The sequence below is a fragment of the Mustelus asterias genome, chromosome 10 (genome assembly GCF_964213995.1).
Source record: "Mustelus asterias chromosome 10, sMusAst1.hap1.1, whole genome shotgun sequence".
NCBI lineage: Eukaryota > Metazoa > Chordata > Chondrichthyes > Carcharhiniformes > Triakidae > Mustelus > Mustelus asterias.
In genome coordinates, this window is record NC_135810.1 from 4,672,928 (window position 1) to 4,697,224 (window position 24,297).

At 45.5% G+C, this 24,297-nt stretch overlaps 1 protein-coding gene across 7 annotated transcripts in view; it reads left to right on the forward strand.

Annotated features, from left to right (window-relative positions):
* Positions 1-24,297, forward strand: part of LOC144499506 (dedicator of cytokinesis protein 9-like) — a 359,791-nt gene that overhangs the window by 267,534 nt on the left and 67,960 nt on the right. For 5 of the 7 annotated variants that reach the window (XM_078221534.1, XM_078221537.1, XM_078221531.1 and 2 more), the window contains 5 exons: positions 4,579-4,687; positions 9,221-9,287; positions 11,113-11,160; positions 13,671-13,813; positions 23,852-23,967. In XM_078221534.1, the coding sequence (XP_078077660.1) occupies positions 4,579-4,687; positions 9,221-9,287; positions 11,113-11,160; positions 13,671-13,813; positions 23,852-23,967 (483 nt within the window). Of the gene's footprint in view, positions 1-4,578; positions 4,688-9,220; positions 9,288-11,112; positions 11,161-13,670; positions 13,814-18,079; positions 18,124-23,851; positions 23,968-24,297 lie in introns of all 7 variants that reach the window. The other 2 variants (XM_078221538.1, XM_078221535.1) reach the window with 1 other exon arrangement.

A 24,297-nucleotide genomic window follows, 5' to 3' on the forward strand; every position in this document is an offset into this window, starting at 1 on the left:
TTCGCTGTAAATGCGAGTGAACTGGGCTATTATTAGCAACTCCAAATAGTGTCTAGATTCATTTCAGGTTGGAGACTGGGAATTCTGCGGAGAGTAACTCACTTCCTGACTCCTCAAAGCTGATCCACCATCTACAAGGCACAAGTCAGGAGTGTGACGGAATACTCTCCGCTTGACTGGATGGGTGCGGCTCCAACACCACTCAAGAAGCTCGACACCATCCAGGATAAAGCAGCTCTGCTTAACTGGCAGCCCATCCACCACCTTCAACATTCACTCCCTTCACCACCAACGCACAGTGGCAGCAAAGTGAACCATCCACAAGATGCACTGCAGCAACTGCCCAAGGCTCCTTCGACAGCACTTTCCAAACCCATGACCTCTACCACCAAGAGAAACAAGGGCTGCAAATGCATGGGAACATGACCAATTGAAAGTCTTAGAATCAGAGAATTCCTGCAGCATAGAAGGAGGCCATTCGGCCCATCGAGTCTGCACCGACAACAATCCCACCCTATCCCCATAACTCCACATATTTACCCTGCCAATCCCCTCAAAGCTAGAGTCAATTATGCATGGCGATTCAACCTAACCAGCACATCTTTGGGCTGTGGGAGGAATCCAGAGCACCCGAAGGAAACCCACGCAGACATGGGGAGAATGTGCAAATTCCACACAGACAGTGACCCAAGCCGGGAATTGAACCCGGGTCCCTGGCACTGTGAGGCAGCAGTGCTAACCACTGTGCCACCCGCTCTAATCTACTCACCATCCTGACCTGCAACTCTGTCACCGTTCCTTCACTGCCGCTGGGTCAAAATCCTGGAATTCCCTCTCCAACAGCACTGTGGGTGTACCTACACCACATGGGACTGCAGCAGTTCAGCAAAGTGGCTCACCACCACCTTCCCGAGGGGCAATTAGGGATGGGCAATAAATACTGGCCTGGCCAGTGACATCCATGTCCAGGAAAGAAAGAAAAATAAAGACCTCCTGTATTTAATTATAGAGCCAATTATAGTTTCCTAATTTCGAATACACCACCAAACGTTTTATCTTCTGAAACCATGTTTGGAATTGGCCCTCTTTAGTTGGATTGGGTTAAAACAATGATCTCAGTAATGCTTGAATTGGTTTGGGGTCGAACTTATTCCTGGAATTTTTATTATTTTTCTGTTTTGAAATTAACAAAATGACAAATGAAAAGCCGCAAAGCTCTAACTGCGGGAGTTGTTCAGGTCACCGGGATAGCATTTTACAGGGTCCATTGAAGCAGAGTTGCTATTAGTAGACATGTTTTATTGTTTGCTGTGTGTGATTGATTTGATTTGATTTATTATTGTCACACATATTACTCTATAATGAAAAGTATTGTTTCTTGTGCACTATACAGACAAAGCATACCGTTCATAGAGAAGGAAACAAGAGAGTGAAGAATATAGCGTTACAGTCATAGCTAGGGTGTAGAGAAAGATCAACTTAATGCAAGATAAGTCTATTCAAAAGTCTGACAGCAGCAGGGAAGAAGCTGTTCTTGAGTCGGTTGGTACGTGACCTCAGACTTTTGTATCTTTTTCCTGATGGAAGAAGGTGGAAGAGAGAATGTCCGGGGTGCGTGGAGTCCTTAGTTATGCTGGCTGCTTTTCCCGAGGCAGCGGGAAGTGTAGACGGGGTCAATGGATGGGAGGCTGGTTTGCCTGATGGATTGGGCTACATTCATGACCTTTTGTAGTTCCTTGCGGTCTTGGGCAGAGCAGGAGCCATACCAAGCTGTGATACAACCAGAAAGAATGCTTTCTGTGGTGCATCTGTAAAAGATTGCTGCAGTTTGTGTGTCAGAGATGGTTATGTGGGAAGGAGATCACCTATTAAATTGCAGTTTTTGTTACAGGTTACATCATTGCTAAAATGTAACCCCCCTGTCAACATCCTAATAACAGCAATAACGGTATTGCATTGGACAAACACATTCACAGCGCAAAGACACAATAGCAGTGAGAGTTACACTAACATTCACACCGAGAGAATCAGCAAGTTTAAAACATGTGACAGTCACATAGGAACAAACATAGGCAAACAAATTCAGTGGGCAACACGTATGTGGTGGATGTTTTTAAGTTAAATTTATTTATTAGTGTCACAAGTAGGCTTACATTAACACTGCAGTGAAGTTACTGTGAAAATCTCCTAGTCGCCACACTCCGGCGCCTGTTCGGGTACACTGAGGGAGAATTTAGCATGGCCAATACACCCTAACCAGCACGTCTTTCAGACTGTGGGAGGAAACCGGGGCACCCAGAGGAAACCCACGCAGACACGGGGAGAATGTGCAAACTCCACACAGACAGTGACCCAAGCCGGGAATCAAACCCAGGTCCCTGGCACTGTGAGGCAGCAGTGCTAACCACTGTGCCACCGTGCCGCCCCTAATGTGACATTAGTAGAAGGAATATTAAAATTACATTACATTAATAAGACAATCTATTCCTGCATTACAGATTCTTGAAGTATGCATTTCATCATTTAAGTTCTTCCCAGGTCCTTAGCCATGTGAGGATTAGGGCTGTGTTTCTGTCTCGCATCTTAGAGTTAATTTAATCAATAATAATTATTGATAATTATAATATCAGTAATCAGCTGCCCTGCACCCAGTCTCCGTGCTTGATCACATTTCAAAATCATTTTGAGGTGAGGTGATAATGAATTAACTACCTGGGAAATGCAGGAAGATACTGGCCTGAATTTTTCACCCCGAGGGCAATCACACTGGGCGGGTAACCCGTGCTTCCGGCCATGGTCCGACCGAGAGCACCATTTTATGATGGCCGGCCAATTAATGGGAAATGCCCAGTGCTGCCGGGGAGGGTGGGAAGGGGGTGGAGGTGGAGTAAAGGGAGGGTGCTGGGAACCGCTTCTAATGGGCTCTCTTAAGGGGACAGCTGCCACCAAGATGTCCCAGAGCTCCAAACCTCAAGCAAATAAATCCCGATGGAGAAACAGCTGCAGTCAACATCCAGACGGCAGCAACAAACATGAACCTCAGTCTCCAGACACCTTTTAAAGTTCAGTTCGTCCTGCCCCGTGTCAAGGTTCCAGCTAAAACGTAAAGGCTGCGAGAGGTTTCGAGTGCAGGAGCAAGGATGAGTTGTTGCAATTATACAGGGCCTTGGTGAGGCCACACCTAGAGTATTGTGTCCAGTTTTGGTCTCCTTTTCTGAGGAAGGATGTTCTTGCTCTCGGGAGAGTGCAGCGAAGGTTTACCAGGCTGATTCCGGGGATGGCAGGACTGATGTATGAGGAGAGATTGACTAGGTTAGGATTGTTTTCGCTGGAGTTCAGATGAATGAGGGGGGGATCTCATAGAGACTTATAAAATTCTAACAGGACTAGACAGGGTAGATGCAGGGAGGATGTTCCCCTTGGTGGGGGAGTCCAGAACCAGGGGTCACAGTCTGAGGATTCAGAGTAGGCCATTTAGGACGGAGATGGAGAGACATTTCTTCAGCCAAAGAGTAGTGAGTCTGTGGAATTCATTCCCACAGGAAGTAGTTGATGCCAAAACATTGAATGTATTCAAGAGGCGGCTGGATCTTGCACTTGGGGCGAATGGGATCAAATGTTATGGGGAGAAAGCAGGATTAGGCTATTGGGTTGGATGATCAGCCATGATTGTGATGAATGGCAGAGCAGGCTCGAAGGGCCAAATGGCCTCCTCCTGCTCCTATCTTCTATGTTTCTATGACCAGCCAGCCACCATCCTTAAAAGTAGACAGATCACGTCAAATTGTTTTCAGTTCACCCCTTCATGGGTTAAATTGCCTGTTTGTTGTTGGGCACTTTTCTGACTCTCGTGCATACTCCCACTGACTGGAAATACCGCGCAGGTGCCTGATGACTTTGGGTCGTGCACCTGACGTCCCGCCACGCGATTTCACCCGCTTCTGGGTTGGGCGCCCGCCCTCTGGCCCGCGCAAGCAGCATTAGACGTTGGCTGCTGTCGTGTTTTTCCCATCTGCTTGTCCTAACCTGATTAAACTACGCTGACAGACCTGTTGTGTTTTGTGTTTTTAATAAGGCCGCGAATTGTAGGGAGTTATAGGATATCGGTATAAATCTGAGCTCTGGGAAATTTAATCCGCAAATTGAGAATGCTTTTCCAGGCCATTGGTCACAGACTGGAAAAATGAAATATTTGCAGGGCTATGGGGAACGATCAGCGGTGCCCACATGTCATCCCTGACAGGAAATAGACTTCCAACTGACTTTCAAACCTGCCCCAAACCTCAGTTCCTCCTCTTAAGTTATCACACAATTGATTATTGTGCGGCTTTATACACTTGCATGGTTTGGTGCTTCTTGTGAAGTTGTGTGCATTTTTGTTGAACACTTTACAGAAAAAAAAGAATTGGTTTTCGATTCAATAACCCTTCACTCCCCGATGTAGAAATATTCACCAGTGTTCAAACTAAGTTTCGTTCCCCCCTCGAAACAAAAGGCACGATTTTTCCCTTGTTTTGTTCTTTGCTGATGTGTTTTTCTGATTTGGATCTAATGCTCATCACTGTCCGTCTCCCTCAGAACCAGGGCAGTGTCGGGGGATCCGTGATACGATGTGACAAGCTGGAACAGACTGAGATACGCAGTCTTCTCATGTGCTTCCTACATGTGCTAAAAAGCATGTCTGATGGTAGGTCCATTACCACCTTTACTGATTCGAAATGATTTGATTTTTTATTGTCACATGTATTGGTATACAGTGAAAAGTATTGTTTCTTGCGCGCTATACAGACAAAGCATACCGTTCATAGAGTACACGGGGAGAAGGAAAGGAGAGAGCGCAGAATATAGTGTTATAGTCATAGTAGGGTGTAGAGAAAGATCAACTTCTAAAGTTAAAGTTAAAAAGTAAAGTTTATTTATTAGTCACAAGTAAAGCTTACATTAACACTGCAATGAAGTTACTGTGAAAATCCTCCAGTCGCCACACTCCGGCGCCTGTTTGGGTACACTGAGGGAGAATTTAGCACGGCCAATGCACCTAACCAGCACGTCTTTCAGACTGTGGGAGGAAACCGGAGCACCCGGAGGAAACCCACACAGACACGGGGAGAATGTGCACCCTCCACACAGTGACCCAAGCTGAGAATCGAACTTGGGTCCCTGGCGCTGTGAGGCAGCAGTGCTAACCACTGTGGCACCGTGCCGTCCTTCTATAAATCTATAAGAGATTGAAATGAAAAGTTTTAAAGTTTATTTCTTATTGTCACAAGTAGGCTTACATTAACACTGCAGTGAAGTTACTGCGAAAATCCCTGTCGCCACACACAGAGATGATTCATTATTAGAGAGTTTAAAAGTGTTACAGAGTAGAGTTTTAAAAGCATAAAATGAGAGTAAAAGATAGAATTAGAGGGTACGCTGGGGACAGCTCGCACAGAAGTCGCTTCATTCCTATTCCATCTTTACTTGGTGTCACACAAATCATTGGAACATCTTTGGGACAAAGTCAGACCTTAATGAGCAAATCAAACTCCAGTTCCTCAGCACAAAAGAAAAATGCTGCAGATACTGGATGATTTGAGTTGAGTTGAGTTGATTTGTGGTGGATGTTAAAACAGAAAATACAGGAAATACTCAGCAGGGGAGACAGCATCTGTGGAGAGAGAAACAGAGTTAACGTTTCAGGACCATTGGGCAGCTGCTGGAATTTAAATTCAATTGATATATCTGGAATGTGAAGTTAACCTCAGTGATGGTGACCATGAAACTAATCTTCGACTGTTGTAAACACTCATCCGGTTCACTCATGTCCTTTGGGGGAGGAAATCTGCCATCCTTACTCAGTCTGGCCTACATGTGACTCCAGAGCCACAGCAATGTGTTTGACTTTTAACTGCCCCTTGAAATGTTCAGTTCAAGGGCAGTTAGGGGTGGGAAATGAACTCTGGCTTTTACCAGTGACACCCACATCCCATTAAAAGAAAAAGAAAAATATAATAAACTAACGACTGATGATAGCCAAGATGGCACTGCTGCTTCACGGCGCCAGGGACCCGGGTTCAATTCCAGCCTTGGGTCACTGTCTGTGTGGAGTCTGCACGTTCTCCCTGTGTCTGCGTGGGTTTCCTCCAGGTGCTCCAGTTTCTTCCCACAGTCCAAAGATGTGCGGGTTAGGTGCATTGGCCGCGCTAAATTACCCCTTAGGCCAGAATTTTATCGCAGAATGGAAATCTCCATTGGCCCGAGCGAGGTCGTAAAATCCTGCCCTTAGTGTCAAGTGGATTAGCAGGGTAGAGTCATAGAGTGACAGAGGTTTACAGCATGGAAACAGACCCTTCGGCCCAACTTGTCCATTCCGTCCTTTTTTTTTCAACCCCTAAGCTAATCCCAATTGCCTGCATTTGGCCCATATCCCTCTATACCCATTTTACCCATGTAACTGTCTAAATGCTTTTTAAAGGACAACATTGTACCCGCCTCTACTACTACCTCTGGCAGCTTGTTCCAGACACTCACCACCCTCTGTGTGAAAAATTGCCCCTCTGGGCACTTCTGTGTCTCTCCCCTTAAATCTATGCCCTCTAGTTTTAGACTCCCCTACCTGTGGGAAATGACATTGACTATCTCGCTGATCGATGCCCCTCATTATTTTATAGACCTCTATAAGGTCACCCCTCAGCCTCCTACGCTCCAGAGAAAAAAGTCCCAGTCTATCCAGCCTCCTCTTACAACTCAAACCATCAAGTCCCGGTAGCATCCCAGTAAATCTTTTCTGCACTCTTTCTAGTTTAATAATATCCTTTCTATCATAGGGTGACCAGAACTGTACACAGTATTCCAAGTGTGGCCTTAGCAATGTCTTGTACAACTTCAACAAGACGTCCCAACTCCTGTATTCAATGTTCTGACCAATGAAACCAAGCTTGTTGAATGCCTTCTTCACCACTCTGTCCACCTGTGACTCGACTTTCAAGGAGCTATGAGCATGTACCCCTAGATCTCTTTGTTCTGTTACTCTCCCCAAAGCCCAACCGTTAACTGAGTAAGTCCTGCCCTGGTTCAATCTACCAAAATGCATCACCTCGCATTTATCTCAATTAAACTCCATCTGCCATTCGTCAGCCCACTGGCCCAATTGATCAAGATCCCGTTGCAATTGGAGATAACTTTCTTCACTATCCACTACGCCACCAATCTTGGTGTCATCTGCAAACTTACTAACCATGCCTCCTGTATTCTCATCCAAATCATTAATATAAATGACAAATAACAGTGGACCCAACACCGATCCCTGAGGCACACCGCTGGTCACAGGCCTCCAGTTTGAAAAACAACCCTCGACAACCACTCTCTGGCTTCTGTCAAGAAGCCAATTTTGTATCCAGTTAGCTACCTCACCCTGGATCCCGTGAGATTTAACCTTATGCAACAACCTACCATGCGGTACCTTGTCAAAGGCCTTGCTAAAGTCCATATAGACAACATCAACTGTACTGCCCTCATCTACCTTCTTGGTTACCCCTTCAATCAGTCCCTAATCAGTCCTTGCATTTCTAAATGCCTGTAGAAATAGATGAGGTTATGGGGATGGGGCTTGGGTGGGATTGTTGTTGGTGCGGACTTGATGGGCTGCTAAACCAATCAGCATGATCATGGCTGATCCTCTATCTCAATGCCATAGTCTCGTAACCACCTTCTTAAGGCCAGCATTTATTGCCCATCCTTAATTGCCCCTTGAGAAGGTAGTGGTGAGCCGCATTCTTAAAGAGCTGCAGTTCATGTGGTGTAGGAACCCATAGTGCTGTTAGGGAGGGAGTTCCAGGATTTTGATCCAGCGACAGTGAAGGAACGGCCATATATTTCCAAGTCAGAATGGTGAGAGACTTGGAGGGGAACTTGCAGGTGGTCATGTCCCCATGTGTCTGCTGCTCTTGTCCTTCTAGGTGGCGGAGGTTATGGGTTTGGAAGGTGCTGTCGATGGAACCTTGGTGAGTTGCTGCTATGGACCATGTGGATGGTACACACGGCTGCCACTGTGCTTCGGTGGTGGAGGGAGTGGATGTTGAAGGTGATGGATGGGGTGCCAATCAAGCGGGGCTGCTTTGTCCTGGATGGTGTCGGGTTTCTGAGATAACATTAATATTGATTCATTCAAAGCTGAGTTAAAGAATGCTCAATAAACCTTCCTAATAAATCTCATATCAACAAAAGTAAATTAATATTTGTCAGTGGTTGAGGAGGAAATGCGATTCTGCTCGTCAATGTGTGAATAAAAGAGAGAAGACCAGATACACGAGAGCTGGAAGGTGTCATTGTAGTCTTCCTAAATCTTCAGCCCGTAGATTTGATTGAGTGACAGTTAGAACATAGAACAGTGCAGCACAGGGACAGGCCCTTCGGCCCACGATGTTGTGCCAAACATGACGCCAAATTAAACTAAACCCTTCTGCCTCCCCTTGCTCCACATCCATCTATTCCTTGCATATTCACGTGATAATCTAAAAGCCTCTTAAACACCCCTATTGTATCTGCCTCCGCCACTACCCCTGGCATTCCAGGCACCTAAAAGTAAAATTTATTTATTATTGTCACAAGGAAGGCTTATATTAACGCTGCAATGAAGTTATTGTGAAATTCCTCTAGTCGCCACACTCCGGCGCCTGTTTGGGTCAATGCACCCAACCAGCACGTCTTTTAGACTGTGGGAGGAAACCGGAGCCACCCGAAGGAAACCCACGCAGACACGGGGGGAATGTGCAAACTCCACGCAGACGGTGACCCAAGTCGGAAATCGAACCCGGGTCCCTGGCACTGTGAGGCAGCAGTGCTAACCACCGTACCGCCCCACTCTGTGTAAGAAACGTTAACCCTCATGTCTCCTTTGAACTTTCCCCTTCTCACCTTAAGTGCACGCCCTTGATTCTTTCCAGGAAGGATCGAGCAGATTTGGCCATTCCCGACAATCCCAGAATCTTGAGACATCCCACAGCATTGGGCAGTGTTCAGGGAATTGGATTTCTCTGTGGATGCTGCCCTCTGTTGTTAGTTCATCGATCGCCTCTAGATGCCGCCGTGCGAATAGTTCCACATCACAAAAGAAAAATAGCAAACGCTGAGGGAAAGTTGGATGTTAAATCCATATGATTATTTACAAGATGAGGACTGTTTGCTTTCTAATTATAATCGGCAGAATAACATGGAATTCCTGGTTTGTCTACAGATGCACTGATTACTTACTGGAACAAGGCTTCGACTACTGAGTTGATGGACTTCTTCACAATCTTAGAGTGAGTTAATCTGAGCAATGATGCCTTACTGAAATATCCTGGGGTGCCCCTGAATTTCTCCTGTGGAGAGCCAGCAGGTTCGATGGGCTGAAAGGACTCCTTCCGTGATGCAACCATTCTGAGTTATATGATTCACTTCATGGGTGGCACAGTGGTTAGCACTGCAGCCTCACAGCACCAGGGACTTGGATTTGATTCCCTGCTTGGGTCACTGCCTGTGTGGAGTTTGCACATTCTCCCTGTGTCTGCGTGGGTTTCCTCCGGGTGCTCTGGTTTCCTCGCACACTCCAAGGAGATGTGCTGCTTAGATGGATTGGCCATGTTAAATTGTCTCTTCGTGTCAGAGGGACTAACAGACTAAATACTTGGGATTACCGGGATAGGACCTGGGTGGGATTGTCATTGGCGTGGGCTTGATGGGCCAAATGGCCTCTTTCTGCACTATAGGCATTCTATTCTATGATTCTATGAAAGTTATTGTTGAATCTGCTTCCACCTCCTTTCAGGCAGCGCCTTCCAGATCACAACAACTCGTAAAAATAATGTATCCTAATCTCACCTCTTTTGCCAGTTTGCCATAAATCTGCTTCCTCTGTTTAATTGGTTCTTCTTTCTCATCAAACTTATTTTTTATTAAGTAAAATATTATTGTTTAATCATGTGGCAAATTATAGTTTTTTATTGTTGAGTATTGGTGAAAGCACAGACATTTTTGTCAAAGTTTTTCATCTTGCACTCATCATGACATTTCACAAGATCACAAACCCAAAGCAACCAAATTCTCACCTGTCCCTTCCGCTGTACACAATGGGCAAGATACAGACCTCACCCAACCAGCTATTGTTTGCAAAACTGAAAACATAGCGTCCAACAGTGGCGCAGTGGTTAGCACTGCTGCCTCACAGCGCCAGGGACCCGAGTTCGATTGCCAGTTTGGGTCACTGTCTGTGCGGAGTCTGCATATTCTCCCCGTGTCTGCGTGGGTTCCCTCCGGGTGCTCCGATTTCCTCCCACAGTCCAAAGGTGTGCAGGCTAGGTCCATTGGCCATGCTAAATTCTCCCTCAGTGTAACGAACAGGTGCCAGAATGTGGCGATAGGGGATTTTCACAGAAACTTCATTGCAGTGTTAATGTAAGCCTACTTTGACAATAATAAATAAGCAACATTAGATGTGATTCCACAATTTAATAACATTTGCTAAATAATCCCGAGTGTGCTAAGAGTTATGTTGACAACCAATTTAAGATAGTCAGTTGGGCTTGCAGTGAGGTGCATTTGTGTGTACAGGAAGCTACATATATTTTAAAGCAGGGGCCCTATTCTTTGCAGACAGAAATAACATGTCCATACGTTGTGACTGTTGCAGCTAAACAAATTAAGTGACAGCCATTCGCTGGTTCATTCCTTAGGGCAATATCTTGGCCAATCAGTGTCAAGCTGCTTGGTTTAAATCTCAAACAATGCTTGGCAGTTAATCATCAGTCACCATCAACTAATGCATTCTCCATATATCCAAATTCAACTAATAAGCTCCCGCTAATCAGCATTCTCTTCTAATACAATATAAATTTGTTGTCTCCCTTGGGTTTATATTCTTTTGAAATATCCTCCTAGGTGCAAAATGAAAAGTTGTGACAAAATGTCTCTTTTATTCATCTGTACTCAAGTTCTGTCCTGCGAAATGACAATTCTTGTTGTCCTTGGTGGTAATTGCTGACTGCAGTTTTGTTCAATCAGAAAACATAGACCTATTGGGCCGAATGGCCTGTTGCAGTGATGTATGATGTAGTACCATGCTGAATATTAAATTTCCCTTCTCCACAGAGTCTGTCTCCATCAGTTCAGATATATGGGAAAACGATACATTGCAAGGTACTGTTATCGATTCTACTCATTGTCCTGAAATGTCAACCAATGTTTCTAGGAATTCTTAAATTTGGATAAGGAGAAAGAAATTGCATTTCTGCGGTGCCTGTCACAACCTCAGGACAACCCAAAGTGCTTTACTGTCAGTGAAGTTCTCTTGAAAGCACCGTCACACTTGAGGGAATTACCAACTTGCTCCCACAAACAGCGATGTGCTGACGATTCGAGCTTAAATCAAGTTCCCTTGACCTTTTAACGTTGATTCAAAACCCATTTTGCCCGAAACTAACCCCAGCCACAAAACGAGCTACGTCCCAGGTCGAGACAACAGCAGTGGTGCGAGTTCGAGAAGGCTCTTCAATTTGTATTCCTTTCCTCAGACAGACAAGCAGCGTTCGGCATGTTTTAAAAGCCTTCACAAATTAAAAGGCATTTCATTTACGCGGGAACTGACAGGAGTCCCCCAGTGAAACAAATAAATTGTTCAGTTTCCTTTTTTAAGTGATTTTCAGTGACTTTTTAAATTGGGTCAGTCGCAGGACTGAACCGACTTATTAAAAATATTTATTTGTGACAAATTTTTTTTTTAGGTGGATCGGGGAAGTGCACCTGGTTACCACTTTTAAATGCACTGCGGAGTAATCTTGCGTGCAAATACAGTGACGCTTTCTATAAAATAATATGTTGTATAATGCTGGAAAGTTCTACAGTTGTCAAAATGTGAATACATTTTTGCAGAAGCTTGAAGTCTAACCAAAGCGGTAGAACTTCGAGCTCACTTTGTCCTCACCTCTCTCCTTTGTGTTGGTGGGTGTCCATAGCGAACCCGAGAGTGTGCAGGGAGAAGTTTCACTCGCTTTTCCAAGATACACAGTTACGAATTAAAGCGTGACACTGAATTGTTTTCACATATTTATATTTGCTTTGAAAACTGATTGCACCTTTTCCAACTGCTGGTGTAATTTAAAAACTGTGATGCTTTGTTTCTGACGGACTAATGGAAAATTGCGTTTTGTTAATTTCACGCGACTATTTGATATTGCCTTTTTATTTCATTGGTTATATTTCCTTCGTAAACTAACCTTGTTCTGGTTTTTGTAGTAATAAGTTCTGGTGGTGGTACAAAGCGGTCAACTCACCATTCACTCTAACACCCTTTATTTTTCTATTTCGCATCCTGTATGCTGACAACCGCTAAACCCTTTCCCCCCCAAAAACAAGTAAATGTGTATGGCTCCTTCCCTCTTGCTCGGTAAGATGTGGGTATTTTGCTGCTTATTTTGTGTGTCTCCGTTTGTGTTTTGTTTCAAGTCTCCGCTCGCCTTGTAGCCGTTTGACAATTTCCGTGTGCGGAAATTCGACAAACGGAAACCGCCTTTCCTGTCCCATTCTAACTGTTGCTGTTGACGTGCTAGCACTGACTAGAAAACATGCTTCCTTGCTTGTGCTCGCTTGCAGTGACCATCGTAACTTCACATCTCCCCTCGTGCGCTTTTGTAATCCGTCAATACTGTCCTTGTGGTCCGACTGGGTTTTAACTGTTAGACGTGCCTGCCTCCCGAAGCGCCTTGCTTTTTGGGAAAAAAACTGACGCGTGCAAGCGTTGCCGTTTTATTGTGGTTGCGTTTTTATAGTTAGAAATTCTGCCAACGCGGTGCATGCACAGTTATACTGTTTTACTCTGTGTCGTCTTTGCCAGCGCTGGGGGAGGCAGCAGTGAGAAGCAGAAATGCTTATCAATGTTACTGAAGCCTTGTGAATTTTGAAATATATTTTAAATAAACACAGACGCTGTTGTAAAAAAAATAATACCAGGCAAGACCCCTGTCTCCAAACCACTTTATGAAAAAACCTCACAAAGCGCCCAACAATGTTCGCCCCCACCCCAAACATTGACAGCCCTGGCATTCAAACTGACCTTCAGCATCTTCCCTGGATCAATGGGTCCAGTTTCACAAATTTGAGCACACATCAGTTTATTGCTGTCATAACTGGAGAGGTGCCTCCTCACCACTGAGTGTGTCCAGTTGAAGCGCAACTCCTGCTGTAGCCACCTCCACGTAAATCCAAAGATGTGCGGGTTAGGTGGATTGGCCATGCTAAATTGTCCCTTAGTGTCAGGGGGACTAGCTCGGGTAGATACATGGGGGTGTGGGGATAGGCTGGGTGGGATTGTGGCCGGTGCAGACTCGATGGGCTGAATGGCCTCCTTCTGCACTGCGGGGATGCTATGATTTTCTAAATTGTTTTTAAGAAGTTTGGTTTTTGATGCCACTGTGACGGCATTGTTTCTTTTCTGCAAGCACGCAGACGGGTATTAGTGACCACCTTGCATTTGGAGAGACAATGGGGTGGGGGAAGAGCCCCGAGGTAGTTTAATTGGAACTATCGTTAAGCTAATCAGGTTAGACTCAGGAGAATCGCACAATGAAGTAACGACTGCTTCACTAACACTTGGCTTCTGCAGCATCGTGCTGACATTAACCTTTGCTCTGTCCCATTTGCCCATCTTGCAGGAACCAAGAGGGGTTAGGACCCATCAGTATTGCACATGAAAAGAAAGCTCAAACGTTGCCTGTTTCTCGCAGTAGAGCGGGAATGATGCATGCCAGATTGCAACAACTCAGCAGCTTGGATAACTCTTACACTTTTAACCACAGTAAGTCTTGTAGCCACAAGGGTGCCTTTATCAGTGAACATAGAATCACGGATAAAAACACAAATCCCTCCTCCCGACCTCCGAACCACCCCCAGAGCACAGCCAATGGCGATCCACATTCCTGACTGGTTGATACGATGTACACTGCAGGAAATTGGGAAAAGATTGGTTCGATGTTTTAAGTGGAACCTGATTATTTACAACCTTATTCGGATTCATGTCACGACCTTTGATAGCTTGTGAAGTGCCCTTTATAATTATCTGATCAATACATATTAATGAAGTTTTATGTTTACTTGGAGTCAGATAATGTCATTAAAACTAATTATTAACATTCTGAGGAAGAGATGGGACTTGGTTAACTGGGTCCTCAATATATTATTTACAAAGTAGCATAGCAATACTCATTTCCTGTTGTTAAAACCTCCAAGTCCATGTAGTTTTGCAGCACAGAAGGAGGCCATTCGGCCTGATTTGTCTGTGCTTGTTCTTTGAACGAGCTATCCAATTGGTTCCACATTTCACCCCCCCCCCCCAATCCCGTATTCTTTACCCCACATCGTTGTTCATTTTCCCCTGCAAGTATTTATCAAATTCCCCTTTTGAAGATTACTAGGGAACCTCCTCCCACTTCAGATTTGGACAACACATTCCAGGTCATCGGAACTCTCAATGCTTTAGAGAAATAATTCTCCTAGTCTCCCATCTGGTTTCGTGACCAGTTACCTAAAAATCTGTGTCCTCTGGTTACTGACCATTCATAGAATCATAAAATCCCAACAGTGCAGAAGGAGGTCTGCACTGACCACAATCCCACCCAGGCCCTATCCCGGTTACGCTTCTAATCTCCCTGACAATAAGGAGCAACATATCATGGCCAATCCACCTAACCCGCAGTTCTTTGGAGCGTGGGAGGAAACCGGAACACCCGGAGGCAACCCACTCAGACACGGGGAGAATGTGCAAACTCCACACAGACAATGACCCAAACTGGGAATCGAACCCAGGCCCCTGGTGCTGAGAGGCAGCGGTGCTAACCACTGTGCCACCATTGAGCTAGGGGACATAGTTCCTCCCTGTCCACTCTACCAGAATCTTTCACAGAGAAAGCTTTATAGAACTCGGATAGTTTGTAGGTTCAGAGTTGAAGGCCCATCTCTAGAATTCATCTTGCTGAACAGGCAACCACGCTTGGAACCCCCTGCTGATTTCACACCATGGCTAATCACTCAAGATTCCGATCATTTTGTGGGATATTCCATTGAGAAACTTTAACAGGCGGTGATATCACATGACTGAATCAACGACTTTCCTGTCTCGCTGGAACCGTGTACCCATAAGCACAAAGTTTCAATTCCAATCTTTGTCTCAGGGAAGTTTTTCTCGAACAAGTAAGTCTGCATTTTGCAGTGTCAGGGACTTAGCTTAGTCTGACATGAGGTGGACTTGCCTTTGCATGTTGAGGCTTTGAATGGAAAATACCTGAGAGTTAATAATGTTACACATCCTTAAATCTGCTTGCTTCAGCAGATGGATTGTTGGTCCTGTCACTCACCGTCCCAGATTCCCCACTGCTGTGGCCACGCTATTATCATTCCTATTGAGTTAGGGGGCTGCTGTCATGGTTTGACTGTAAGAGTTTTAACAACATCAGGTTAAAGTCCAACAGGTTTATTTGGTAGCAAATGCCATTAGCTTTCGGAGCGCTGCCCCTTCGTCAGATGGATGCGCTCCGAAAGCTAATGGCATTTGCTACCAAATAAACCTGTTGGACTTTAACCTGGTGTTGTTAAAACTCTTACTGTGTTCACCCCAGTCCAACGCCGGCATCTCCACATCATGGTTTGACTGAACGGTTATTTGATATTGCTACAGTCGTTGGGAGGATGAGGGAGGTGATCTTATTGAAAAATATAAGATTCTGAGGGGACGTGATCTTTTGTGGATTAATCCAGAATTAGGGGGACACAGTTTCAGAATAATTTGATTAGTTTCATTATTGTCACATGTATTAGTATACAGTGAAAAGGATTGTTTCTTGCACACTATACAGACAAGGCATACTGTTCATAGAGAAGGAAACGAGAGAGTGCAAAATGTAGTGTTTGACGCGCCGTCAGTTCACGAAGACGATAGCGAGTGTGAAATTATAACAGGCTTTTAATCGCTAAGAACTGAAACACACCCTTGTAGCTAGCCTGGACCAGACTGAGGCAAAGGGGAGGAACCGTTACCTTTATACCTCGACCGGTGGAAAGGGAGGAGTCTCGGGTCAGGTGCAGCAGGGGTGTGTCCAGGCGTACAACACGCAGTTACAGTGGGTCACCACAGTGTTACAGTCATAGCAAGGGTGTGGATAAAGATCAACTTACTGCGAATTAGGTCCATTCAAAAGTCTGACGGCAGCAGGGAAGAAGCTGTTCTTGAGTCAGTTGGTACGTGATCTCAGACTTTTGTATCTTTTTCCCAACGGAAGAAGGTGGAAGAGAGAATGTCCGGGGTGCGTGGGGTCCTTAATTATGCTGGCTGCTTTTTCGAGGCAGTGGGAAGTGTAGACAGAGTCAATGGATGGGAGACTGGTTTGAGGGGTGGGCTGGACTTCGTTCATGACCCATTGTAGTTTCTTAAGGGGAGATGAGAAATTCCTGGTCTCTCATGGGTCATTAGTGTTTGGAATTCTCTCCCCCAGAGAGGGGTAGAGGTTGGGTCATTGAATATATTCATTGCTGTGTTAGATTTTTGATCAACAAAGGAGACAAGGGTAATGAGGGCAGGCAGACCACAATCAGATCTCAAATAGAGGAGCAGGCTCGATAGGCTGAATGGCTTAGCTTCTATTTCATATAATGGGGTGCATGCAGAATATTATAAGCGAAAGCAGATTTGCTGAAGATGTTTCCCAAAAATCCCGATTTGTGAGTGAAAGCGAGGAGGGTGGGAAGGTTGCAGCGGGAAGAAATAGGGAAGGGGGGAGTTAGTTTTCATTTTCTCTTTGAACAGCTTAGTTTTTCGTGCTGGAGTCTTGGAATGGAGCTTGAATCCAGAGCCTTGAGATTCGAGAGCCGTAACCACCCAGCCAAAACTATGAGGGGAGGCGTGTGTGAGATGAAAACTTGGTGACTGATTTTATGAATGATGAAGGAGTGGATTGTTAGAACGCAGAACGCTTTGTCATACGCTGAGGGGGAACGAGTCAAGGCAGAGACTGTTGTATTAGAAGGAAAGAGAGCGTATGTGATGTGGGGGCTTGAGGGCGGGAGGGGACACAGATAACAGGGCCACGTTTGAGAGGGGTGGGTTAGTGGGATTAGTTTCCGCTCTCACTTGCAAACCTTCATCCTGAGCTGAACGCCCTCGTTCTGTGATGATTACGAGCAAGGGATCTATTGCAAACACTGCTGCATAATAATGTTTCTGTTCTTATGGTTGTAGGTTAGAGTTGAAACTTTGGGTTTGAGTACCCGGTACTGTGAAGGATCTCCATCTGATATCACCGTACAATCAGTTAGTGTACATTAAAATTCATATTATCCATTCAATATTTTGTTTCCTCAAACACTCGTTAGTGGCTTTCCCTAAATAAAAATAATGTGGTTGGTATTAGTATGTATAATTTGTTAAAAAAACATTGAGGGAGGTGATGGCCTAGTGGTATTATTACTTATTAATCCAGAAACTCAGCTAATTAGGCACCCGGGTTCGAATCCGGCCACAGCAGCTGGTGGAATTTGAATTCAATAAAAAAATCTGGAACTAAGAATCTACTGATGACCATGAAACCATTGTCGGAAAAACCCATCTGGTTCACTAATGTTCTTTAGGGAAGGAAATCTGCCGTCCTTACCTGGTCTGGCCTCCATGTGACTCCAGGGCCACAGCAATGACTCTCAACTGTCCTTGGGCAACTAGGGATGGGCAATAAATGCTGGCCAGCCAGTGACACCCATGTCCCACGGATGAATAAAAAAAAATGGACCTTATAAATGTTATCAGTTCTGTGAAAGGTTGATGCACTAAATTAAAATGTAATTACATGAATCAAGTTCCACTTATTTCACGTAACAAGGGATCTTCACATTGAACCTTCCTGAGATTTCATTCAGTGTACACAAAGTTTACGGGGAGGGGGGGGGGGGGGCGGGGTGGGTGAAATTGTGCTGTCACGATGTTCTGTTGTTTAAAAGTCAACAGGAATGTGAGTCCCTGCATAGACTGTGTGCTGGTGCCAACAAATTAGTAATGAAATGAACTTATCTCTGTTTCCAGTGTAAGGAAGCTGTCCAGTGTACTTGGGATTTCTGTAGACAATGGTAAGACACAGCAAGGTTATCTCTGAGATACAAGCAAAGTACTGTGGATGCTGGAAATTTGAAACAGAAAATGCTGGAAATTCTCCGCAGGCCTGACAGTATCCGCAGAGAGAGAATAGAGCCAACGTTTCGAGTCTGGAGGATCCTTCGTCAGAGCTGAAACGTTGGCTCCATTCTCTCTCGATGTGGAGATGCCGGCGTTGGACTGGGGTAAACACAGTAAGAAGTTTAACAACACCAGGTTAAAATCCAACAGGTTTATTTGGTAGCAAAAGCCACACAAGCTTTCGGAGCTCCAAGCCCCTTCTTCAGGTGAGTGGGAATTCTGTTCACAAACAGAGCATATAAAGACACAGACTCAATTTACATGAATAATGGTTGGAATGCGAATACTTACAACTAATCAAAATTAGTATTAGTTAAATTGATTAGTTGTAAGTATTCGCATTCCAACCATTATTCGTGTAAATTGAGTCTGTGTCTTTATAAGCTCTGTTTGTGAACAGAATTCCCACTCACCTGAAGAAGGGGCTTGGAGCTCCGAAAGCTTGTGTGGCTTTTGCTACCAAATAAACCTGTTGGACTTTAACCTGGTGTTGTTAAACTTCTTACTCTATTCTCTCTCCACAGATGCTGTCCGATCTGCTGAGTATCTCTCGCACTTTCTCTTTTTTGTTGCAAGTTTATCTCGTTGGTTTAACATGTCTGTTACTCTGATCGCTGTCAGACTGAGGTTCCCAAATTTGGTTTGTTTTTGCTGCTGTTCCTTTTGGAGATTTGTGGACTGCACGCACGTGTTTTTAAGTTTAAGTTTATTTATTATTGTCACAAGTAGGCTTACATTAACACTGCAATGAAGTTACTGTGAAAATCCCCTCGTCGCCACACTCAGGCGCCTGTTCGGGTTACACTGAGGGGGAACTTAGCATGGCCAATGGACCTAACCAGCACGTCTTTCGGACTGTGGGAGGAAACCGGAGCACCCAGAGGAAACCCACATAGACACGGGGAGAATGTGCAAACTCCACACAGACTGTGACCCAAGCCGGGAATCGAACCCGGGGCCCTGGCACTGTGAGGCAGCAGTGCTAACCACTGTGCCACCGTGCCACCCTGTGTTTTGCTTAATTGATGTTGGAGGCTTATAGCTCATAGCTCAGTGTTTCAGCAACTTGGGTCTCCTTTAGCTGATCAAATTCTGCTCCCTCTTTGAGTCCACAATCCAGTCATGCCGTTGGAAGTTGCTGGCTGAATCATTCCTCGGATGTGCTTCCCATCTTGCTGAGACACTGTCTGTGCGGAGTGTGCACATTCTCCCCGTGTCTGTGTGGGTTTCCTCCAGGTGCTCCGGTTTCCTCCCACACTCCAAAGATGTGCAGGTTAGGTGGATTGGCCTTGCTAAATTGCCCCTTAGTGTCAGGGGGCCTAGTTAGGGTAAATGCATGGGGTAATGGGGATAGGGCCTGGGTGGGATTGTGGTCGGTGCAGACTTGATGGGCTGAATGGCCTCCTTCTGCACTGTCGAGATTCTATGATTCACTGAGACTGCAACAGTTAACTCCCGGCCCACCCAGTAAGACCCCGAGCACCGGGATTCGTGCGAGGCCAGCCCACCGCAGGAAGGTCCCGTGTGACGGTGTCAGTGACTTGACCAATAGCTGCTCTCGTTTCTCCAATGAAAAGAGAAAACGCTGCAAAAACAAAATACTCCACAGGCCTGAGAGCGAAACAGAGTCAACGTTGCAGGTCCACGATCTTCCATCAGAACTGGGAGTACTTGGGGACGTAATAGATTTGAAACCAGACCGGGAGAGGCCTGGGAAGGAACAAAAAGGGAAGGTGTGTGATAGGGGGGATAGCAGGAAGGATTAAATGGGAAGTAGGATGATTGCCCTCGGCACGAGGAGCAGGGATAATGGAACAGTGATGAAAGAAAGAGTGGATCTTGTGGAGATGTGAATGGAAAAAGAAAATCATCACTTGCTACCGTCCAAAAATAAACGAGAATGCAAAAAGAGAGCAGAATATGCGAGTGGTTAGATTGTGAAGGTGTTGAATTTACTGAGTCCCGAAGTGGCGACTTGATTGAAATCTTTAAGATGCTGAGAGGGTATTGACAAGGTGGACGTGGAGAGGATGTTTCCTCTTGTGGGAGAATCTAGAACTAGGGGTCACTGTTTAAAAATAAGGAGTCTTCCATTTAAAACGGAGATGAGGACTTATTTTCTCAGAGGGCTGTGGGTCTCTTACTCAAAAGGCAGTGGAGGCTTTGAATATTTTTAAGGCAGAGGTAGATCGATTCTTGATAAGCATGGGCGGCACAGTGGCACAGCTGTTAGCACTGCTGCCTCACAACGCCAGGGATCTAGGTTCGATTCCCGGCTTGGGTCACTGTCTATGTGGAGTCTGCATGTTCTCCCCGTGTCTGCGTGGGTTTCCTCCGGGTGTTCTGAATTCCTACTCAGTCCAAAGATATGCAGGTTAGTATCTTTGCTAAATTAACCCTAGTGTCAGGGGGGGTTAGCAGGTTGCGGGAATAGGGCCTCAGTGGGATTGTTGTCAGTGCTCTGCTTTCCTCCCACAGTCCAAAGATGTGCGGGTTAGGTTGTTTGGCCATGCTAAGTTGACCCTAGTGTCAGGGGGATTAGCAGGGTAAATGTGTGGGGTTGTGGGAAAAGGGCTTGGGTGGAATTGAGGTCAGTACAGGCTCGATGGGCCAAATGGCCTCCTTCTGTACTGTAGGGATTCTATGATTGCATGAGATGCTGCTGCCCAGAAGTATATTGAGATTTGTTGGATAGCTGCAGGAAGGCCTGACAGATTATTAGGCTGGGACTGGGACAGGGAATTAAAATGACAAGCTATCGAAAGCCCAGATCTTTCCTCTCCCACTTGGGACCAGCCCAAGGGTGGACAGATCTCTGCAGTCGGAGGTGGACTGGGTCTGTGGGCAGTCTGGCTGGTGAAGATGGGAAGCAGTGAATCACAGGCTTGCTTTGAAGGAGGTAACTTGCAAGTTTAATTCTTTCCAAGAACTCATGGGAGAGAAAGGCTTGCACTGACACAGCTTTACACGTCCTCAGAACATCCGGAAAGTGCTTTACAATCAATGACAGACCTTTGACGGGTAGTCATTGCCCGAAAGCCATTATTAACAACAAGCTGAGCAGTATCAGGAAGTCTGAAAAAGGCAAAATGAACTATGGAAAAGAATCCAGTGCACCGAGAGATGCAGAGATCTTGGAGACCTCAACAAGTTTCATTCTCTGTAAATATCCCAAGGAACCCAGATATCCCAGTAGCCCCAGGGCTCATGAGCAGCAGTGCAGAGCTACGGACCATCAGGCAAACAACTTCTTCTTTGGTTCTGATAAACATTGAGAATGTCTCTGATCTGAGCTGCTTGCAAGGAGTTGGGATTCCTGTAGGCGAGTTGGGAATCAGCCCAGGAGAGTTGAGGAGAGAGTCACAAACCAGAATTTAACCGGCACGCCTGCCTTGGAATCAGGGCAGGCGAGGCTCGCAGAACAGAATTCTCCGTTAGCCTCGGGCTGACGAGGTAGTAAAGTGCTGGCAACAGTGTCACTAATGGGGAAAATAATACAGATTGCAATAATTACCATTGCAGCTAGTTTACACTTTGCGCCTCTCGGTTTGGGAACCTCTGATCTGGATTATTTCACGCAAGCACAACTAGTGCCTTTTTATTATAATATCCATGTTTACAGACAGTAGTTTGGTAGCACAGAATTCTCGCTGAAAAGAGAGGCATTTTCTTTCCTTGTTCCCATCAGGATAAACACAAGAATGCCAAATTTCAAATAGATTATACATCAGGAGAAAAGCGTGCTGATTGGTTAGCAAGTCAACTGTGATTGGCTTAGGTGTCGCCATGGAAAAAGCACTGGGGAACCTTGGGCGAAACACAGTAAGAGTTTTAACAACACCAGGTTAAAGCCCAACAGGTTTATTTGGTAGCAAATACCATTAGCTTTCGGAGCGCTGCTCCTTCGTCAGATGGACTGGAAATACTGTGTTTACCCCAGTCCAACGCCGGCATCTCCACATCAGAACCTTGGGCTCCCAGGATAATCCAAAAAGGGCACAAGGTGAAATAACTCCTCCAAGGCCGGTGTCCCTTCACCAAATTCAGATTTTTTTCCAAAGACAGCAACACTCAGACATTCCTGAGTATAAATCCAGAGTGCCAGTAACCCTGACATTCCACATTATGCGCACAGGCAGGGCTCCCTGATAGGCCACCCCATTAGTGCCTTAATCAGGGAGCTCAGATTCTAAGAGGTCCACCTCATTAAAGTCAGTACACAAGGCTTGAACATATTCCTTTTGTTTGCAGAGGATGGGTTGCTGCGTATGAATATGTGTCGCTTCTGGGCAAGTGTAAATTTATTTCCTGTTGTATAAATTGTGGCGATTCTTTGAAATTTGGAATTTTGTGTTTGTCCTGATGAATGCAAGATGAAAAACTTTGGCAACATGCCTCTCTTATTTGCAATAACATACACGAGCTGATAGTGAAGGAGTGCTTGAGGGGTCGGTCCTTTTCAAGGGAATGTTTACATTTCAGGTAAATGGCCTTTATTTGTGCAATGATTTAGGTGTGGACAAGATGGGTGTTTTGAACTTTTTTTTTTAAACATTGAAAGAAATTAAATCGGAAATAATATTGATTGTATTCCAGTGTTTAACGTCCCTTATTTCCTGCTGAAGACTGTGAATCATGCTGATGCTGTGAGATTGATGGATGTTTGTTGGATTACTGTAGTAAGGGTTTTGGAATTAAGTAGGTGGAGTTGAGGCACAGATCCATCATGATTTATTGAATGGCAGAACAGGCTTGAGGGACTGAAACCAAAAGGGAAAATGCTGGAAAATCTCAGCAGGTCTGGCAGCATCTGTAAGGAGAGAAAAGAGCTGACGTTTCGAGTCCAGACGACCCTTTGTCAAAGCTAAAAGGCAGAGAAAGTGGGAGATATTTATACTGCAGGGGGAGGGAATGAAAGATAAGTCATAGCCACAGAAACCAGGGGAAAGGCTGCTAATGGCAGCCCACAGAGAGAATGGCCAAATGATGTTGGGGGGGGGGGGGGGGGGGGTGGGGGGAGGGATGGGTGGGGAGAGGTAAAATTGAGGGACTGAATGGCCTCTTCCTGTTCTGTGTAAATATTTACCTCCGTTAGTTAGCGTTTGTACATTGGAGGCCGAACAAACCTCATTGTTGGGCGGCACGGTGGTTAGCGCTACAGCCTCACAGCACCAGGGACCCGCGCTCAATTCCCAGCTCGGGTCACTGTCTGTGTGGAGTTTGCACATTCTCCCCGTGTCTGCCTGGGTTTCCTCCGGGTGCTTCGGTTTCCTCCCACAGTCCAAAGATGTGCGGGTTAGATGGATTGGCCATGCGAAATTCTGTTTTAAAGTCAGGGGGATTAGCAGGGCAAATACATTGACCTCAGACGGAATTTTCCGGTTTTGGGGCGAGCGTGGCCGGAAAAATCCTGCCCGATGTGTAATGTACGTACGGTGGCAGCGATACCGCTCCCGAGTGTTTTGGGTTTAGCGTAGAAAGTAAAGCTCCATCAAATCAGCACCAGTCTTGTTCAGAGTTATGATCTGGTTACTTCATTTGAAGGTGTGTATTGGTGATGTGTTTCACTTGGGCCGGCTGTATTGCTCGTGTGGTAACAGCAACCTCACTGTCTTTAATCAGGCTACGCCCACTCTGATGCTGACGTCCTTCATCAGTCACTGGTCGAGGCCAACATCGCAACAGAAGTGTGTCTGACTGTTCTGGATATGATGGCATTGTTCACTCATGTATTTAAGGTACGATTATTCAAATGGCATTAATGTCAGTGTGTTCATTCGGAATACCCCTGTGCACTTTCTGCTGTCCCCTGCGAACAATGCAGGTCCCCAATCTACCAGCTCACGCTTACTCTCAACACAGTTTAGGTTTTAAGTCTATTTATTAGTGTCACAAGTAGGCTTACATTAACACTGCAATGAAGTTACTGTGAAAATCCCCGAGTCGCCACACTTCGGCGCCTGTTCGGGTACACTGAGGGAGAATTTAGCACGGCCGATGCACCCAGTTGATCTTTCTCTACACCCTAGCTATGACTGTAACACTACATTCTGCACTCTCTCGGTTCC